General features: G+C 39.4%; 1 protein-coding gene across 1 annotated transcript in view; it reads right to left on the bottom strand.

The window, feature by feature from the left end:
* Window positions 1-20,705, bottom strand: part of lrch2 (leucine-rich repeats and calponin homology (CH) domain containing 2) — a 144,893-nt gene that overhangs the window by 23,200 nt on the left and 100,988 nt on the right. The window contains exons 11-15 of the mRNA XM_067996862.1: window positions 20,155-20,262; window positions 17,146-17,211; window positions 8,438-8,486; window positions 6,566-6,706; window positions 1,665-1,712 (exon numbers count right to left, since the gene is read on the bottom strand). Coding sequence (XP_067852963.1) covers window positions 1,665-1,712; window positions 6,566-6,706; window positions 8,438-8,486; window positions 17,146-17,211; window positions 20,155-20,262 — 412 coding nt within the window. The remainder of the gene's footprint in view (window positions 1-1,664; window positions 1,713-6,565; window positions 6,707-8,437; window positions 8,487-17,145; window positions 17,212-20,154; window positions 20,263-20,705) is intronic.

A 20,705-nucleotide genomic window follows, 5' to 3' on the forward strand; every position in this document is an offset into this window, starting at 1 on the left:
GAGGGTGCAGAAAAGATTTACTAGAATGGTTACATGGATGAGGGACTTGAGTTAGGTGGATAGACTAGAGAAGCTGGGGTTGTTCTCCTTTGAGCAGAGAAGATTGAGAGGAGATTTGATTTAAGTGTTCAAAAACATGAAGGGTTTAGATACAGTAAATAAAGATAAATTGTTCGCATTGGTGGAAGGGTCGAGAACCAGAGGACACAGATTTAAGGTGCTTAGCAAAAGAAACAAAAGTGACATGAGGAAAAACTTTTTTACACAGCGAATAGTTATGATCTGGAATGTGCTGCTGGAAGCAAATTTAATCTTGGCTTTCAAAAAGGAATTGGATAAATACTTGAAGGGAAAAAATCTGCAGAGCTACGAGGTAAGAACAGGGGAATGGGACTAACTGGATTGCTCTTACAAAGCCGGCAGGGGCTCGATGGGCCGAATGGCCTCCTTCTGTGCTGTAACCATTCTACGATTCTAATTACTAGAACTAATTTTTTTTTTAATATATACTGCCTCAACCTTTGTACTTTCTTGCTTCCACACTGCCACATTTCAATTGGAAAGGCAATCTTGTCATAAATTTCTCCACAGTTGAGGCCATTGGTACTTTATTGGCCAAATGAAGATGCACAAGGCAGGTGTAATGCAGCTCCGTGACAATTTTTCTGCAATCCATAGTCTGTCTAAAATAAATGTTCAGCACTACTATGTCCTCAGGGGCACTGAAAAAGTTACTCAGTTTGAAGGGGAGTTGAGGCAGTTCTTTGAACTAGGCCCTCAATGCACTAAACAAGTGGGTCAGTTATTGTAAGGTTTAATTTTTAAAAAGCAGATCTCAGCGAGTACTTTTTTCTCATAATTACTCTTCTAAATATAATCTAGGGCATGATGTACCAGAATTCACAGAGTGTCAACAGTGTGATCCTTTCGAGCCAAAGCATTGTAAATATACTATATCCACCTGAACTCACTGCGTAGTATAAGCTGTATCTCGGGTTAGGATTGTGAAAACAGAGTTAGCATGCTTATGTATGACAGACCATTGATCAGACAGATGCAATTGAAGCAGTTTCCTTAAGATGGTGGCAAATTAAATTTAGTGGCAACTGCTCTAAGGCCCATAATTAGAACTTCATCTAAAAAGGAACCACTCTTCCCATGTCTCAATGATCTAAGTTAATGACAGAAATTCTCTCCAATACCAGCACAGTGCACTCCCTGTGAAGACCCAAAGGGATACCACCTGCACTGCATTATAAAACTAGTTGAGATTTGGAGGTTAAACTCTATTCTGGCTTGGTGTGATTTATGACTAAAAAGCTCTTGCGCTGTTTTGGATTCAAAGGAATCTAGTGAATCTGCTGTTAACCATCTCACACATCATAAAAGCAATTCATATATCAAAATGTTAACAGTTAAGAGTGCAAAGCTAATGAAGATTGATGTAATTCATACCTACAAATTCATTGCTCATGAAAGCAACAGGAACAGCAACCAATCATTAAATTGAACTTTTTGAAGTCAAATTGAATATATAATCTAAAAACCACTTAATTTCACAATAATAACATAAAAGATCAAGGCTAACATACTTCAAAACATTTCTAGCTATTTGGAAAAAAATCTACTGTTAAGAATTTTTTTAACAAGTTAAATATACATACCTCATTTTCATATTCAAATTCCTCTTTATTCTTTTTTGAAGATTTTAGCTGCCAGAGGAAAAAAGGCTCGACAGATTACAAGGTAAGTTTAGACAGAAAGCTACATTTTATTAATTACAATTTTTTTTGCATGATAATGCATACATCATTCAAAGTGTATAGTATATAAGGAACAGTATGCACAGTAATGTAGCAGGAGTCTTACAAAGTTGACAGCCCAGGAGGTTGACTAACGTTGGGATGCATTCCCGTTCTTGCCCATTGAGTCAAAATCTGATGTTCTTTGGTTGCAAACTTTGCAAGTGACTGTATTAGGGCAGAATGAAGCACAGCCTATCACGTGGTATTGGTGCTCTTAAAAGGGACTGCTTTGGACAAAACCAGTAGCAGTGGCAGCAGAGGTGATAAATTTGCTGGACTGCTGGTTAGAAACTTAGATGCTCTGGTCAATACCAGAGTCACAGTCAAACACAAATATTGGGCAAAATCGTGGATCCTGAATCCTTTTGCCTGTCTATGAAAGTCGATGTGGAACATGGCTCTGGCAGTGAATCTTTTCAGGGCATTCCTAGGAACAGTCCTTGCTATCACAGAATTCCTCATTTGATTTGGTAGAGAAGTACTTCTGTGCCAAATCAGAACCCGTGCACAGGCAGAAACATCCCTGTAGCCAAGATAGTCAAATGAGCCCTTATGTCAAGCTTGGAGCAGAGTTCACACTTAGTCATGCAATACAAGGAACTTGATCCTCGATATTCAAATCCAATTCTGAACTGAGACTTCGTATTAGCCAAAGACCAAGATAGACTTAACTTGGACTGAGTTAGGCTATGGTGGGTCAATATCAACGAGTGTGAGATGGTGGTAATATTCAATTTGTATGTGAAATTTATATAGAAATGGAAAACAAAGAGTTCTGCCATATTTAAGTGGTAAACAGTGAAAAGGATAGTAGCAGACTTCAGGAGGACATAGACAGACTGGTGAAAGGGGCAGATACATAGCAGATGAAATTTAATTCAGAGAAGTGTGAAGTGATGCATTTTGGAAGGAAGAATGTGGATAGGCAATATAAACCAAATGGTACAATTTTAAAGGGGGTGCAAGAACAGAGACACTTAGGGATTTATATAAGGAAATCTTTGAAGGTGGCAGGGCAAGTAGATAAGGCTGTTCAAAAAAATACTGGCTGTATAAATAGAGGCAGAGAGTACAAAAGCAAGGAAGTTACACTAAACCTTTACAAAGCACTGGTTAGACTTCAGCTGGAGTACTGTGTCTAATTCTGGGCACCACACTTTAGGAAGGATGTCAAGGCCTTGGAGAGGGTGTAGAGAAAATTTACTAGAATGGTACCAGGGATGAGGGACTTTAGTTACGTGGAGAGATTAGAGAAGCTGGGATTGTCCCCCTTAGAGCAGAGAAGATTAAGGGGAGATTTAATAGAGGTGTTCGAAATCACAAAAGGTTTTGGGAGAAACTGTTTCCACTGGCAGAAGGGTCAGTTACCAGAGGACACAGATTTAAGGTAATTGGCAAAAGAGTCAGAGATGAGATGAGGAGAATTTTTTTTACGCAGCAAGTTATGATGAGCTGGAGTGCACTACCTGAAAGGGTGGTGGTAGCAGATTCAATAGTAACTTTCAAAAGGGAATTGTATAAATACATGAAGGGGATAAAATTGCAGGGCTATGGGGAAAAAGCAGAGGGGTGGGACTAATTGGATAGCTCTTTCAAAGAACAGGCACTGGCATGATGGGCTGAATGGCCTCCTTCTGTGTTGTAAGAGTCTATGATTCATTTTAACAATATGGCAAATTGCAGATTTGATAAAACACCAGATAAAAGCATTTTTTTCTTAAACATGCCAGCTAGGCAGCAAAAGGGACCTTCAATACATAATGCCAGCAACATTTTAGAGACATATATACAGATACATGATTGACAGGTTAAAAATTAAAGCACATAGCCCTTGGACTGACATGCCATTTTATACTTTAAAAATAAAGGTTTCTCTGGTCACTTAAGCAGGGAGCCACCATTTGTGATCAGTAATTCATTCAAGACCTTGCTCCCAATCAGTTTAACAAAAACAGTAAAAAAAAAACAGAAAAATCAAAAGGGATCTCAGAGTTTATCCCAACTCTTCAAATGTTTGATTTCCAGTTGTTTTATAAAAATATTAAATCTTCCAATAAAACAGTACTTAGCTGAAAAGCTGGGGCAAGAATCTTTATGTTGTGTACAAAGTTCAAGAAATCTCCATGGATTGACACTATTTCTTTACAAATGACTTTAAATATTTTCTTCAAGAAACTAAGGGCAAAGGGGGAAGCAGAAGGCTCACTGTTCACAGTTGAAAACAGTAAAAAAGACAAAATAATTCAGGAAGTAGTGACTAGGTGACATAAGTTTGGTTTTTAAAAATCTGAATATTGTAGAGGCAAGAAAACTGAGGGAGATAAGGGCCAAGATATCAACTCCCCCATCACAGGCAGGAGGGGGTCGGGTTAAAAATTAAAAATTGGGGGTCGCGTCCCCAACCCGCTGAGTATGCACCTGCCGCCATTTTTACAGCAGTGAGTTGTGTGGCATGCGTCTGTCCTGTGTTGGAGACACAGGACACTTTATTATCATATTTAAATCATGCTCCCACAGTGCAATTGGGAGCCTGATTTAAATTTAATAGACGCCAGCTGGGTTTCCCAGGGCTCGAAATGGAGTCGAGAGCTGTCGTCATAAGGTGAGTGCTGTGGGCCAGGAGAAGCAGAACTGCTTCCCCCCAGACCCTCAAGGAAGCCTGTGGCCTCTCCTAGCTGCTGCGATCAGTGATCTCCCCACCTTACCAAGCCCCAATCTCTTCCCTCGCCATTGCTGGGTTCTTCCAACTCCTCTTCCTCTCTTCCCCTCTTTGCCCCCCCCCCCCCCACTCCTCCTCCTCCCTCCTCTATATATTTGCCTCCATGTATAATTTGGTTTGGTGGGTAGTTTGCCACTTCTACATTTTTTTCTCTACCAGTACTTTATATTATTATTGGTTATTGCCATTTAAGGGATAAGGGTTCAAATTCCTTTGGAGGTTTTGATCGTGCTGCATGATTTGGGTGAGGAAGATGAGTTCACGAGGGGACAACAAATGTAGGTTCAATCATAACAGTCATTTTATCTGCACGTCATTACCCTAGTATCATGTTTGCAGACATCACTACATATCCCTGGACATAACAGAGGAGATATCATCGATGCCTCTGCTGCAGAAGGTAGGCTGCAACGCATTTGTACTGTCTGCTGCAAGAAGGCCTGCAGACAACATTTGGAACATGGATAGCTCTTCCCATAGGACTGAAGGTTACTGCAACATCCAGATCCTTCCAAGCCATAACAGGAAACCTCAAGCATGTATTGAATGTTGTGCTTGCAACATAAGGGACAACACCATCAGCACTTTTGCTCCCTGTGAAAAGGGCACAGAGCAAAACTTTCACCAGATGGCAGGGTTCACTTGAGTGCATGCATCATAGAAGGCATCCATCTGACCACAAATGTCATTAGGCACGTGACTAACAGTTATCCAGGAAGTAGCCATGATGCCTTCATTATGTGGCAGTCTACAATGCCCAACTCTTTGAAGGAAAAGAAACACTGAATGGATAGGAGAACAGGGCTAACCTCTGCATCTATGGCTGCTGACCCTACTGAGAAACCCACCAGCAAAGGAGTGCCTTGGGCTGGGAGCCACCTGCAAAAGTTTGGATTTGGTACTTTGAAATGTGTGTACAAAAGGGCAATGGTTGAGTACAATTCTGTAAATGGTACCTCAATGAGAGTGTGATGGTTCACAACTTAGGTTCATTATGCTTGATGAGCCCCACAAGAAATATGCATAAAAGTGAGGACCTCACATCTTCACTGTCCTCCTGATACCAAAAATCTTCTTCCTAATTTGCAGCCAGAAACAAGAGACCTGGGTAACTGCAACGACTTGGTCAGTGATCTCCTTCCATGCAGCTTATCTGTACTTTTCACTAGAGGGTGTTTTTTAGGCCCAATAGGGCCATTCTCATCTGGTGCACCTCCTGTGATAGGACCTCCATCTCTTCAGAATCAAAGGGAAGCAGCGTTGCCCACAGGTCTCTGCTGTACCACTGAACATAAAGTCCATTTTTTTCCCTCATTACCACAACTTCCTCTATCGGTGAGCTTCAGCCCTTTAACGGGTGTTGCATCACTGGATTTTATGCGTCCCAGCCAAATGTGCTACAAGCCAAGCTTTTGATATGCCAATAGCCTATTCAAATTATAGGGGGTGACTCATGTTGCGAAATTTGGCATGGCCAACCTCTGAACTGCTGGCACCGGCAGCTCAACCCCATTTTTACTAAATCAAGGTTGAGTGTATAGGGGGAAGGAAAAGTGTAAAGGACACCGTATTTGCACCCAGGAGGAAAGTTCAAAGATGCACTGATCACAAGTGTTGAAAAATTAGAGTGAGACACAAAAGGCTGGAGCCTAGAGACAAGAGCAGGATAGCCTAAACGATAATGTTTCTTCTTGAGCTTTGTCCAGGAATGTGAAAGAGGTTTTAAAATAGCCCTCCCACATATGGGTGTGATAACAGACCAACTTGGGTTTGTTAACAACTGTTGAAGAAAACACCTAACAGTGGTATTATTTGAGGGACAAATGTTGGCCAAGGGAGAATCGCCAATTATCTTTGAACAGTACGTATCTTTCAGAACCACTGGAGCATTCAGACGGGTTTCAGTTTTATATCTTATCCGAAGAACACTATCTCAAATGATGGAGCACCTAAGTTCTGGAGTAGGACTTAAACCCACAACCTCATTCAGTGTTTTAGAAACGTATATTATTCAAGCGACTAGCAGAAATTCTTCAGATACCTTCATGTGATCCTTTCTGATCTGTTTAATATGTCGCCTTTCTTCATGACGCCACTTTACATGTTGCTGTGTCTCAGTGCATTTCCGTTCTGTATTAGACACATCTGTTTTTTTTTCAACTTCACCAGAAAAACCTGTAGACTGTAATGTATGCAGAAAAGCTTTAGGCCAATAGTTATAGAAATATATAAAATTATGCAAATTGACAGTAAAATTTTCAGAAACACAGTAATACACAGAAATTGTAAATATCATCAAACCATATTACAAACTACTACAAAAGCTTTGTGGTCTGATTTCAGTAAACATTTTGACTGTGTTTATTTTCCAACTTTAATCAACAACACAAACTCTTTACAAGGAGCAGTGGCCTAATAACAAAGAGAATATACAATCAAAACACTGAACAGGATTGCTGCCCATGGAGTTGGAGCCTCTGCTCAAAGTAAAGTGGAAAATAAATAAAAGTAAAAATAATTTATCCAAAACATCTATTTATATAAAATTTTTGAGTGTCCACTATACTGCAGATGTCACACAATTCAGAGTGTCAAAAATAGAGAAAGGTGTGCTCTAGCCTGGAGCTGGCAATTAGCAAACTTCCCTCACCAAACAGTTATTGGGACCTATTTAGACCACTTCCCCAGGGCGTACTTGTATAGTGGTCTTAAGGGCCAGGCCAGGTTAGCAGCTAAACATCTGAACCCAGACCACCCACCCATCAGCAACACCACTGGAGATTAACTAGTTTGACTAAAACTTCATTTTGAACTGGAGAAAAAGTCTGCCACAAACACGTCAGCAGTCATTAATCGTTACCGATCTCCTTGCAAATGTGAGTACATTGTTCAAAATCTTAAAATCTTTTTTGGAATCATTTAACTAAAAGTACAATGAATGTAATATGGACATGGTTCTGCTCCACAGAATTGTTCCATGGAGCAATTTTGAAACTGATAAGTACATTGACGACATAAGTACATAAAAGATTCTGAGAGGGCTTGACAGGATAGATGATGAGAAGTTGTTTCCCTGGCTGGAGAGTCTAAAACTAGGAGGCATAGTCTCAGGATAAGGGGTAGGCCATTTAGGACTGAGATGAGGAGAAATTTCTTCACTCAGAAGCTTGAGTGTCTTTGGAATTCTCTACCCCAGAGGGCTGTGGATGCTCAGTCATTGAGTATATTCAAGGCTGAGATCGATAAATTTTTGTACTCTGAGGGAATCAAGGGATATGGGGATCGGGAGGGAAAGTGGAGTAGAGATCAAAGATCAGCCATGATCTTATTGAATGGTGGAGCAGGCTCGAGGGGCTGTATAGCCTACTCCTGCTCCTATTTTATATGTTCTTATTTGGTTTTACACCATAACCGAGTGAGCATACATTATGTTTGGATTTTTTAAATTTTGCATAGTCAATATTCAAACTTGGAAACTGAAGAATGCTTTCATTTTAATATCAATTTGTAGTTAATTTGCATGGTTCATAGATTAGGATGCAGTTCACAACTGTGATTCTCTTCACTGATGAGCTAGCTTGAGTACAAGCTCAGTTGTTATGATCTGCAGAGGAAGGTTACCACATTAGTAGTCATTAGTCAGCAGTCATTAACTGCTGATCCAGTAGACTTGGGTAATTTCTTCCTGATCTTGGATGGGGTATGAAGGAAAGGTATTCAGCAGACGCCAGGTACTTCTCAACAGGAAGGGAAGGTCTTTGGCCAAGTCATCTTAGCCACGAGGAGGTACACATGCAGCTCAGGAAAAGACCCAGCTCCAACTTCAACCCACGGTGAAGGGGGCCCCAACACAAATGGAAAAAGATACCAGAATGATACACTAAAAATAACTTCACTGAATACCACAGCTTACCCGACATCTGTAGGGAGATCCTGGTGATGTTACTTTATCTGCTGACCTGCTGGAAGAAAAGTTAAACTTTTAAATTTCACAACATGTATTTATAACAAAATACATATACTACCAATGTTTCTAAATGTAAACTTCTGTTTTCAAAAAAATTTACTGTTGCAGGTAATTTTTTTGAAGGCATCAGTTGCACAGTACTTACATTTGTAACACTGACATTAAATACACAAAGTTAACATATATATACTAAAGGCAATAAATCTCAGTGCCTCGACTACTAAATAAAATCAGAAGTACTATGGTGATGGCACCAGGATAATAACAGCCTTTTCTCTGAAGTTCACCACAGATTGATGAAAACAAAAAGGTACAAGGATCAAAGCTCAATGTTCATGCACTGCTCTGCACTTTTGAGAATGGGTAAGTCTATGCCATCATCTAGACTGGCAAGATCAGGAAGAATCAAGTCCATTTGCAAGGAGTCATCTTGTGGAATGACTGAATCAGCTCATTATGCCTATATCAGCTCCACATTACAGCTATTTCTCTAATCCTATTTCACTACTCTTTTCTTGCAGTTAATATTTTCCTCCAAGTGTGTATCCAATTCCCTCATGAATATGGTGATTGAGCACTTCCCAGAATCTCCAAACTGCATTTTTTTTTCTCCCCCCTTTACATTTTTGACAAATAATTGTGAATGATTGGGAGACATGTCCTTAGTTGCTCTGTTATTCTTCCCCTTGCTGTAGTGATTCAACTGATGTCATAGGGACATTCCCTCTGTGGTGATATTTCAGAGGGTTTCACTTTAGCATGAAAACTATCCTGGGAAAGCTGTGACACTGGCAGGAAGAGGCCCTGCCTAATCCTCTTTCCTCTGTGTTCCTGTCGGTAGATCTTTTCACATTACAGTATACTTAAGAGAATCTGAAGATCTGGGCCTGTCTGCCCCACAAGTAATTCTGATTGAATCACTCACGAGTTGCACAAGTTGCTACTGTGCTGGGGCAAGTGATTTGGCACCCTTAACATCTGTAAATTTCTACACTACTGTGTACAGCACGATTTGTTGCTACAGCATCACAATTTTGTATGTCATCCTGTTTGTGAGCGCTGTAATCGATAACAAATTATCGCTTGCCCTAGATACGGTCCCCCTCTGGAATGAACCTAAACTACGACATCCAGAGGCATTGATTATTCTGTTAAGTCGTCAGCCCTAGCACAGTGGTAGCACTTTCATCTGAGTCAGAAGGTCGTAAGTTCAAACCCCACTCCAGGACTTGACCACATAATTTAGGCTGATACTTCGGTAAACCCTCTGCGATACACGTAAAGATCCCATGGCACCATTTAAGGAAGAGCTGGGGAGACCGCCTAATGTCCTGGCCAACAGTTATCCCTTGACCAACATCACTAAAACAGATTATCTGATCATGTATTTCATGGCTGTTTGTGGGACCTTGCTGTGCGCAAATTGGTTTCCCTACATTACAATAGTGACTACACTGCAAAAAGTACTTCATTGTCTCGGATGTGCTTTGGAACGTCCTACGGTTGTGAACCTGACCACGTAAATGCAAGTTCTTTCTTTCTTCATCTAATGCCAATAAAGGGGCAGCATTGTGCTGTGGGCTGTGCTGAGGAGTAAGTCGAGTTGAGGCTGGCCACATTTATTTCATATAGGACCCTTACAGCTAAGTAGACTTTCATGTTAACAGTCTACAGTAGATTTAATCTACTGATCCAGCATTTGCAGTTTTTTTCTTTTTCTTTGTAACAAGCTTCAGGAACAGTACCCTATTTACTGCTGGGCATTCTGCAGCTCTCTGGTTCGAATATTCACTTCAGACTTTAGCTATATCCTCCATATTCTATATAGAAGAGAGAATTTGGGGAGAGGGGAGGCAGGCTGATGTTTGGGATGGAGGCCCTGGAACAGAACACAGTCTGGCGGGGACTGAAGACCCTGTTTCTCTTTTGATTTGCCAGCATATTGCATTTTAATTTCAGATCTGCTGCATTGGCAGCTTGCTTCCCCCACCCTATGTCCATTCTCCATCACCCAATTTTGTCATTTTTTTTTTGTGAGCCTCTCCCATAGCTTTTCAGCCTTCACTATTTGCACACTCTTTTGTCCTTTATGTCCCTCCATCACCTCAGTGAACATCCTTTATATCTAAGCGTTTTCTATGAAGTATTTGCAGTTTATTCAATCTATTAAATCCATCCATGTGTTTGGTAAACCTGCTAATCGTCTCCCCTCTTCCCCTTTTTCCAATCTTACTGAAATGTCTCATCATCTTTTAGTCTTCAGTTCAGATGATGGGTACACACAAATCATAACCTGCCTTTTCTTAAAGATGCTGAATGACCTGCTGTGCATTTCCAGCATTTTCTGGTTTTACTTGATTTCCAGGATTTGTAGTTTTTAATTTAAAAAAAAATTCATACCACTTACTCCCTTCTCCAAACTGCTTTTGCAGCCTTTTTGTTAGCTAGAACTACAGAAAAACTGTTGAAATCTGCAACCTTGTATTTTCTATTCCAGTATTCTTTCCTTGCTCCATTTTACATGCATTAGTTTGTTTAATGCATAATATAGATATCAAATTTTATCCAAACATATTGAAAAATAACAGAAGCCAACATTGGGATGCTTTACAATAGTGTTTTGCAAATATCCTCACATATCCCCTACATTTTCAAAAATGTGTCAAAACCCATAAAGAGTTCTTTTTTAAAAAAAATACTAAGAAATTACCTCAAAGCTTTTATCTAATTTCACATTCAGGTGAGGTTTATCACAGAGCTCGACCTTCATAGGAATTAACATTGCCACTTAAAGATTTCATTACAGCCTCGCTATATAACTGGTACTATTTACAAAATAACTGGACTATCAAGATCAAGATATTCAGTATGCGAGTTCATTTAAGGATTTTCCCTCTGCAATAAATTGCTGCTAAGGCCAGCAGTGTTTTACAATAGATATCTAAAATCAAACAAAACCTAAATATACATTGCATGTTACTTTCAATAAATACTCTTGAACCTCAGTTATACCTTGTTTATAGTGGCAAACAATTAAATTAATGCCAAAGTAACTCCTTTAGCTACCATTTACCACTAAAAATATTAACTTCTTAAAAAAATTGTAGTGCTTCATTTGTATAGAAATTTGCTGTCTGTGGGATCAGAAGAAATGGAAAAAACATGCAAAAACCAACATGTCCAAGAAAAGTAGAGGCCATACAGTCTCCTGGCTGATACAGACTTTGTCCTCAAGAACAATTATAGGAGCTGATATTTGTCCAGAGATGCGCTATGAACCCAACACACTTGCATTGGCATTTCCATACAGTGAAATGAAATTATACATCTTTTAGGGCTACAGCAAATAACTAGTTCAGTGGGCACACTCCCTCAATAATGTGTGATTGTGTGACCATCTTAAATTTCTTCTGTTTTTGGAATCAGTTTAGGATCCTGATTTCGAGCACAGGACAATTTTTGGGGATGACCCGTTTCCTGATCAGGGTGACGATCTCTCCTGATGCCAGTACTTTATCTACTTTTTTCCTAAAAATACCCTTCCCATCAAAAGATAGCTTTAGGTAGCTGCTGCTGTAGCTCCCAGTAGTAGTAATGCTAAACAAAGCCACATGGAGCAATATGCTGAATCGGGGGTGTGGACTGCTACATGCAGCAGCCTGACTATGGTCCTCAATAAAGGACAGCAACTTCTTTTGAGAAGGCCCAAACTCCCTTATAGAAACTGCCTGAACTGGTTTGGCCCTTTTATGAACAAATCCTACCCAATCAGATTGGTAACATGACATCCTAATCTGATTAGACCTTTGTTGCTAAATTATCCGCTGATTGCATTGATCTACTTGAATTCTTGGTCCAGAGGCTTAAGGTTTTTCTTTCTTGTCCCATGCTGGGAGACGACATGAAATATAACAGAGTCTAACTTGTTAATATGCAAAACAGTCATGGAGGACTTTGTATACTCAGTCTATATAAGGGTTAAATATCTGCTGAGGCCTTTGTGACCATGGTCCATAGGGGCGCAGCCACAAAGATTCTGGAAAAAAAAGTGCCTGACATGGTCTATGACAGATGCACTCCAGGATTTAGATTTTGACTGACTCACAGAGTGCTTCTGAGTAATGAGGGCTTTGGTGTAACCCTCTCTCTCTTTCTCCTCAGAGTCCTGTTACTAATTGCTCCTATGTAGATGGGGCATTCTAAAGTGAACCCTTGGGGTTTATGCTTACTCTGCTACAGACAGGGTCATGCCATTTATTGATTTCAATTCACTGTCCTGTTCAAGGAGTAAACCTGATCATATGGTTCTGATATGATGCCTAGGGAAGAATGCCAGATTTGCCTCAGTTTCCTGGAGTCCTCCTCCCTGGAAGTAGTTTGTGATTTTCTCAGAAGGAGTCCTTAATGATTCATGCATGCAGAAGTGGACTACTCATCTTCTCCATGAGATCACTATCTGATGGGCATCCCATGTTACTGAATAATTGTCACCTTGGTGGAATCAGATGTAATCTATCCTTGGCACCGATCACAGCCAAGACTCTTTCATTATCAGTGAACTCCCAGCACGAAGGGTAGTAATACAGACACCCTAATCCCTAGCTTCGACTGAAATCTTTCTCACAATCTAATGCCAATGTTTCCTCAATACTGGTTGGCACCAATGAGTAATCAACGGCACTCAACTGAGTATGGCTGAATTTTAGGCTTACTGTGTTGATTTGTCCTGTTCTGAATAATGTAGAAAATATAGCTCAGCTGTTCCAATATGTGCTTTTGCCTCTTGTATACTAATGCTCATTCATTTTTGCCTACTTTATGTATTCTCTCTATGGCCCACTAGGACGCTAGAATTGTTCCCTAGCATTACCACAAGGCCTAAGGAGCACAGTTTTTCGTTTTGTGTGCTTATCCTGAAAAGTAATAGCCTGAGCGAGATAATTTCTAGAGATTTGTTGCTCAGTGCTGATGCTTTACACGCTTAGGAAACCTGAAAGAATGAATTCAAAAACCTGGACTGACCATTTAGTTAATAGAATATCTGATAATCTAGTATCTGTAGTACCTGTGGAGAGACTCGGTAGACTTGTCCTAAACTTTGGGAACAGGAAATCAAACACAAGGAGCAAAGAACCTTGAGCTGGGAAAAAAAAATGGCACTGTCTTTATATAAGAGTCAGAGATCACTTTAGATGCTGCCTATCATGACATGGCAAAATTTTCATGCGCCTGCTTAGCATGGTTTCCAAAGAATCCATCAAGCTAGGTATATTCCTATGGCGTGTGAAGGATACCAAATTAAGAAATGAAATTTTAATTTGAAGTATGGTTGCAATATGATCACCTTTGAGACATTTATAGATACAGAGGAACTTTCATCTGAAAGCTAAGTATCTTGTAAAACTCCTGTTGACACTTCCACCGACTTTGCAATAGCTATAGGCCAGCATGTAATATCCAATGCTAATACTAACACAACTCCTATCTAGTTTCAATTCTTCCAAAACAGGGATACAATTTCAGTAATAGCAGCATTCATCTGGCTTTGTGTCTTGTTATACCGTGATGTTTTCAGTCAAGCGATCGTTCATTTTTAAAATAAGTATCAGCCAATTCAAAAAGAAGTCTTCATCTCATCTTTATTTAAAGCAGAACACACTATTTTTGATGAACACACTGCTGCTTCTAATGTAAATTTTGTGTTAGCATGTGCACATCAGTTTGCACCTTAAATAGTCTAAAATCTACCACTCTGCATTCAAAAATTATGCCATGCTATTTTATCTAAAATATATCTCAAGACTAGATTTCACATCAACATTAATCTAGGACAGCAAACAGCTCAAACAAATCAACTGTATATGAGTGTGGAGCAGCACCACAACAGAACTTATCCAGTCTCGTCTTTTCCACTCAGGGGCAAGCTGCTAGCAGAGGTCAAACAGAAAGCAACCATGAGTAAGAACTCTGACCGAAATTCTTTCTCTTTTCTATATCCCAAGGATAGCAAGTCCAAGTTAAGATATGCCAAGATCTTTTCTAGTTTCCATAGCTCAATAGTATACTATGCCACCTATTGAATGTTCTGTTACATTTGGTTTTAACTGAATATAAATATTTATGAGAAAGAAATGCAGTAATTAGAATGCTATCCTTTCATGCCTGCGACCTGGGTTAGAATGCAGCCCTGGTGCAGATGAAACTTTCATGCTGTTGGCTACAAGTGAATTGAGTTCCTGGTGGACATGAGAAAAGCTGCACTAATCTGGAAATCTCAGGGCGTACAAGGATAATTAGATGGCAAATGGATAAAAATAAATGACACTGGTGGAGCGGGACATCCACTTCGAGTTTAGGTTGTAGTACATTCAAACAAAAACAGATTTACTCCACATTAGGCTTGTGCCATGTGGACCTGGGCAAAAACAGGTGCACAGCAACTCCTATATTATAGAATCATAGAATATTTATGGCACAGGAGGAGGCCATTCGACCCATTGTATCTGCGCCGGCTGAAAATGAGCCACCCAGCCTAATGTTACTTTCCAGCACTTGATCTGTAGCCTTGTAGGTTATGGCACTTCAGGTGCATATCCAGGTACTTTTTGAATGTGATGAGGGATTCTGCCTCGACCACCCTTTCAGGCAGTGAGTTTCAGACCCCCGCCACCTTCTGGGTGAAAAAACTTTTCCTCAGCTCTCCTCTAATCCTTCTACCAATCACTTTAAATCTATGCCCCCTGGTCACTGACCCCTCTGCTAAGGGAAATAGGCCCCTCATAATTTTGCACATCTCAATTAAATCACCCCTCAGCCTCCTCTGTTCCAAAGAAAACAGCCCCAGCCTATCCCATCTTTCCTCATAGCTAAAATTCTCCAGTCCTGGCAACATCCTCGTAAATCTCTTCTGTACCCTTTCTAGTGCAATTACATCCTTCCTGTAACGTGGTGGCCAGAGCTGTACGCAATACTCAAGCTGTGGCCTGACCAGTGTTTTATACAGTTCTGGCATAACCTTCCTGCTCTTATATTCTATGCCTCAGCTAATAAAGGAAAGTATCCCTTATGCCTTTTTAACCACCTTATCTACCTGCCCTGCCATCTTGACATGCAAATGTAAGGCATCTCCACATCATGGCTACTATCGACACCACAAACTGCCAGCTCACAGTGGAGAGGATCTCCAAGAAGATCACGCATATTGACACAGACATCAAGTTTTTACAGAGCTGCAAGAAAGCAGACAAGATCCCGAAACATCTCCACATCTTGACATGCACTCCAAGGTCCCTCACTTCCTCTTCACCTCAGTATTCTCCCAATAATTGTGTATTCCCTTGCCTTGTTTGCCCTCCCCAAATGCTTTACCTCACTTCTTCGGATTGAATTCCATTTGCCACTTTTCTGCCCACCTGACCAGTCCATTAATATCTTACTGCAGTCCACAGCTTTCCTCCTCACTATCAACCACATGGCTAATTTTTGTATCATCTGCATACTTCTTAATCATGCCCCCTGCATTTAAGTCCAAATCATTAATACATACCACAAAAAGCAAGGGATCTAGTACTGAGCCCTGCGAAACCCCACTGGAAACAGCCTTCCAGTCACAAAAAGGCCTGTCAACCATTACCCTTTGCTTCCTGACACTGAGCCAATTTTGGATCCCATGGGCTTGTACTTTTTTGACCAATCTGCCTTGTGGACCTTGTCAAAAGCCTTGCTAAAATCCATGTAGATTACATCAAACGCACTACCCTCATCGACCCTCCTTGTTGCCGCCTCAAAAAATTTAATTAAGTTAGTCAGACACGACCTTCCCTTAGCAAATCCATGCTGACTATTCTTGATTACTCTGTGTCTTTCTAAGTGACGGTTTATTCTGTCCCACATAATTGTTTCCAATAATTTGCCCACCACCAAGGTTAGACTGATTGGCCTGTAATTACTTGGTCTATCCCTCTCTCCCTTTTTAAACAACGGTACAACCTTAGCAGTCCTCCAATCCTCCAGCACCACACCTGTATCCAGGGAGGATTGGAAAATGATGCGGAGAGCCTCCGCCATTTCCTCCCTTGCTTCTCTTAACAGCTTGGGATATATTTCATCCGGGCCTGGTGATTTATCTACTTTCAAAGATGCTAATCCCCGTAATACTTCCTCTCTTACTATGTTTATCCCACCCAATATTTCACACGCCTCCTCCTCCTCCTCAACTACAATGTCTGCATCGTCCCTCTCTTTTGTGATGACAGACACAAACTATTCATTAAGAACCATACATCTTCCGCTTCCACACATAGTTTACCTTTTTGGTCTGTATTATGCCCTACTCTTTCCTTAGTTATCCTCTTGCTCTTAATGTATTTATAAAACATCTTTGGGTTTTCCTTGATTTTACTAGCCAATACTTTTTCATGCTTTCTTTTTGCTTTCCTAATTTCCTTTTCAATTTCACCCCTGCACTTTCTATATTCCTCTAGGCTTTCTGTAGTATTGAGTTCTCGGTATCTATGTTTATAGGTACGAACGTTAATGATACGAGGGCAGTGTGCACACATCCAGTGGCGTTCTCAAACTGAAATTTATTAGTGTGACACAAGTTTTGGACAATAGGGGTGTGCTTAGAAAGAGAACACAACATTCACAAATACCTATCAGAATCCAACATTTTCTTCTTCCTGTCCCTTCCATTTATTGAAGATGAGTGAGCGAAAAGTCTGGGAAAAACAAAAAGGTGAAAAGCAATGACTCAATGTCATTTCAAATTCAAAACTTTATAAAATACATTAGCAAAACTCAAAATTCATTATCACATTCCTCCTGAAAAAAAACTCGAGAGTTTCAATATCTTTTGACTCATCATGAGCAATGATGCAGGAGGTGCAGTTTTATATACATGCACTGTTCAAATGTTTCAAAAAGCAATGCTATTTAAAAGGGTGCAGGACACTGATTGCTCATTTACCATGAACACTTAAAATTATCTGTGGAACTATTCAGTTCCCCATTTCTTTTTCAAATCTTCAACAGTTTGCAGGTGCAGGTTGCTAGTTTCATCAGCTGCTTTTCTGGGATCTCATTGTCGATGAGGTGAAGCAGAAAATCAACAATGGGAGTGACTCAATCTCTTCGATAACACAGTTAAACAGGTACATGTGAAGAACATTTGGAAAATAGGAATAGCTTTCATTGTTAGGAGTCAGTGTTTAACCATTTTCCTCCATTCACACTCAGAGAATCCTGAGTGATCGAATTTACTCAAGCTTTCTGACCAGAAAATAAAGTTGGTCTAACTTTACACGGAAGAGTATTCGGTTTTGCTGCTAATATATAAACCTGGAATACCCAACAAAAAATGCAAGGCAGCACCATGCATATGTTCAACACTGCAAGACCAATCATATCTTGTTAAATACCATATATAGAAGTATCTCAACACCAAAACTTAAATATTTACAGAACTGTCATAGTCGAGGCAAAAATTGTATTGCTTCAGCTTAAAGTAAAATACATGAAATCAGAAGAACACATTTACAGAATTGATAAGGTGGCAATAAAAGCTAGATCAAAGTATCTTCACAGCTGGACCCTCAAACAGAAAAAAAGTGCCAGACATTTATCTTCAAATAACTATGGTCACAGCTAGCTGATATTAACTGAAATTTATCTGTAAGGAAGGAGGTCCCACAGTCCATGAACAAATTTAAAGAAAAAGGAAAGGATCTGAAACACTAAAGCTAACATTAGAATAAAAGACAGACAAGATTAGTTATTAAAATTCAAGATGCAGTGTTACATATAGGGTAATAGATTAGCTCAGTTGAAAGTCTTGAGTAGTGGAAGATGTGCCTTTATTTTCAGAAGCCTTAGTCAAACATCTGATCATCCTAATCTGATGTGTTACTACCCAATATCACATTCTTTGCACCAACTCAGAATACTGCTGCTTTAACTACATATTCTATTTAACCATGAGAACAGGAATTCTAATTAGGTGATAAGTGTAAGGAAAAAAAGTAATAAAAACACTATGGGTACAGCTTGGTCAGTATACACAAGAGAAAATGTTAAATGCTGGTCTGGGGACTTAAATTTGAAATGATACAAGTGGGCTGCTAGTTATATAATCCGAACTACAATTTTCCCATTTAGCTACAACTAGTTTAATTGGAACAAGCAAAGAAACACTGTGCCATGATTTCTGCTTAGGCTGTCACAATGAAAACATAGGATGGTTGGATATTTCTCAGGCTAAATAAAAATTGCATACACTAAAATGGTCTCCAGCATCAGTTAAAGAAAGATTCATAAAACTAGGAAAAAGGTTTAGGTCAATTAATTTAATGGAGGTAAAAGGAACTAGCCTCAGATCTTTGTTGAACTGGTAGCAAGCAGTGGTTGATTAAACATGCTGACCCAGAAGCTGGAGGAGTGTCCAATATGAAAGGGATTTGAAACCTTAGAGAAGGAGGGCACTCAACTAGTGAAACTATTCACTTGAGTCCTAGAAGTCTGCCATCAGAACAATGCATGATGCTATTATACATTGTTTTACTTAGTCTTTGAAATTTTATTGTTCCCATTTTCGTTGTCACTATTACTGTTTTAGCTAATATAATGGCTTTTAAATAATAGGTAGGTAGAAATTCAAATAGTGCATATGGCAAAATACCAATATGCAAAATCCGTAACAACATTTCTAAGGATTACTTGTGCGCCACTTTCTAAAAGTACACAAGATTCTGGGCATAATTTCATGCTGTTATATGCGTCAGCTGGAGAAAAATTGGTCTAATGTTTGCTTTATGAATGTTTACACAGTGGTACAAGAAAGCCACTTTATATTTTGTTTTGTTCAATAAATGTACCTTGATCCTGGTCCTGCTGCTTTTCTCCTCTGGATAAAGTTTTCATTGAATGATGCTTTAAAAGTTAATGGCCTCCGTCTGTACTCACACACCATGAGCATCAATCATCCCAATATGAAACAAGGAAGTAATAAAAGGTATAGGGAAAGCATATAGAAGTTATTAGTAATGACATGTGAAAAGAAATCAAGAATAGGTATTTTATAACATTCAAAAAAATTGCCACATTTGGCAACATAGGAACAGAAAGAATAGCAGCATTGGGACTAGACTGCACATTATAAACTCAAAAGGATTAGAGAGAAAAAGAGAGGAAGCAAAAGGGTAAAAACATAAGAGAAAAAGATAGACAATTATCTAATTGTATATTCCCAATCTACAGATTTGCAAAATGTTCTCGTTTTAGGATGCCATCTAAATGAAATCCGTAATGTTTAAAACTTTATCACTGACCACCATTAGAATGTCATTATTTACAAAAAGTGCATTAGATACAAATTTATGTTTGCTACAGAACTTTTTCTATACAGTCTATTTCTGGCAATTTGAAGTAGTTTTTGCAGTAAAAAAAAAATTGAATTGTGATAGTTTGAATTAAGCAAAGTAAACAACAGTAAAGTGCGAATTTAGAGCTTTAAAACATTCAATTATCAGATAATTTGAAATAAGCAACTTCAAATTCAGAGTAGACAGTATATTTTAATTAGATTCAATTGCTGGCTTAAAAATATTTTACTACATCCAAATGGTTGCTTGCAAGAGTCAATCCAGATGGATAAACGTTCATTATACCTGTTTTGTGGTTCTTGCTGCAATAACTGAGCTGCTATTTTCCGCAAATCTGTCACTTCCTTCAACTCATCCTCATCTCGTACCATTTGCTGCAACTCCCTAGAAGACCTGCAATGGCACAATCAAATAATGTTACTTTGAGGCGCCATCTAGAGAAGTCACAAAACAATACCTCTTTTTAAAAAATGGCCTTGAACTCTACTATGACATTAACTTATTTTTCCCCCCAGAATATCAATTTAATATTTTCATTCGTGGGATACCTTTTTCCTGCAAATCATGCTGCCTGATGTGAAGGAAACTTAGGAGGTTTGTGAAACTTTCATTGTGCACCAAAAGGAAACTTGAGAAATCCTCTCAGTTTTGACTTTTAAAAAAATGGAGATAACATCTGGTTCCTGTAACACTCCAGGGCACACCTCCAATATGCTAGTCAGTTTCAACCATGGGATATGTTTATCCTGTAAATTATGCTGGTGGTAAACGGAACTTGGTGTGCGGTCTGTGAAACCTCCTGGCTGTAGCACGGTTTTAAAAAAAGCCTTCTGAAA

This window comes from Heptranchias perlo, chromosome 15 (genome assembly GCF_035084215.1).
Source record: "Heptranchias perlo isolate sHepPer1 chromosome 15, sHepPer1.hap1, whole genome shotgun sequence".
Taxonomy (NCBI): Eukaryota; Metazoa; Chordata; class Chondrichthyes; order Hexanchiformes; family Hexanchidae; genus Heptranchias; species Heptranchias perlo.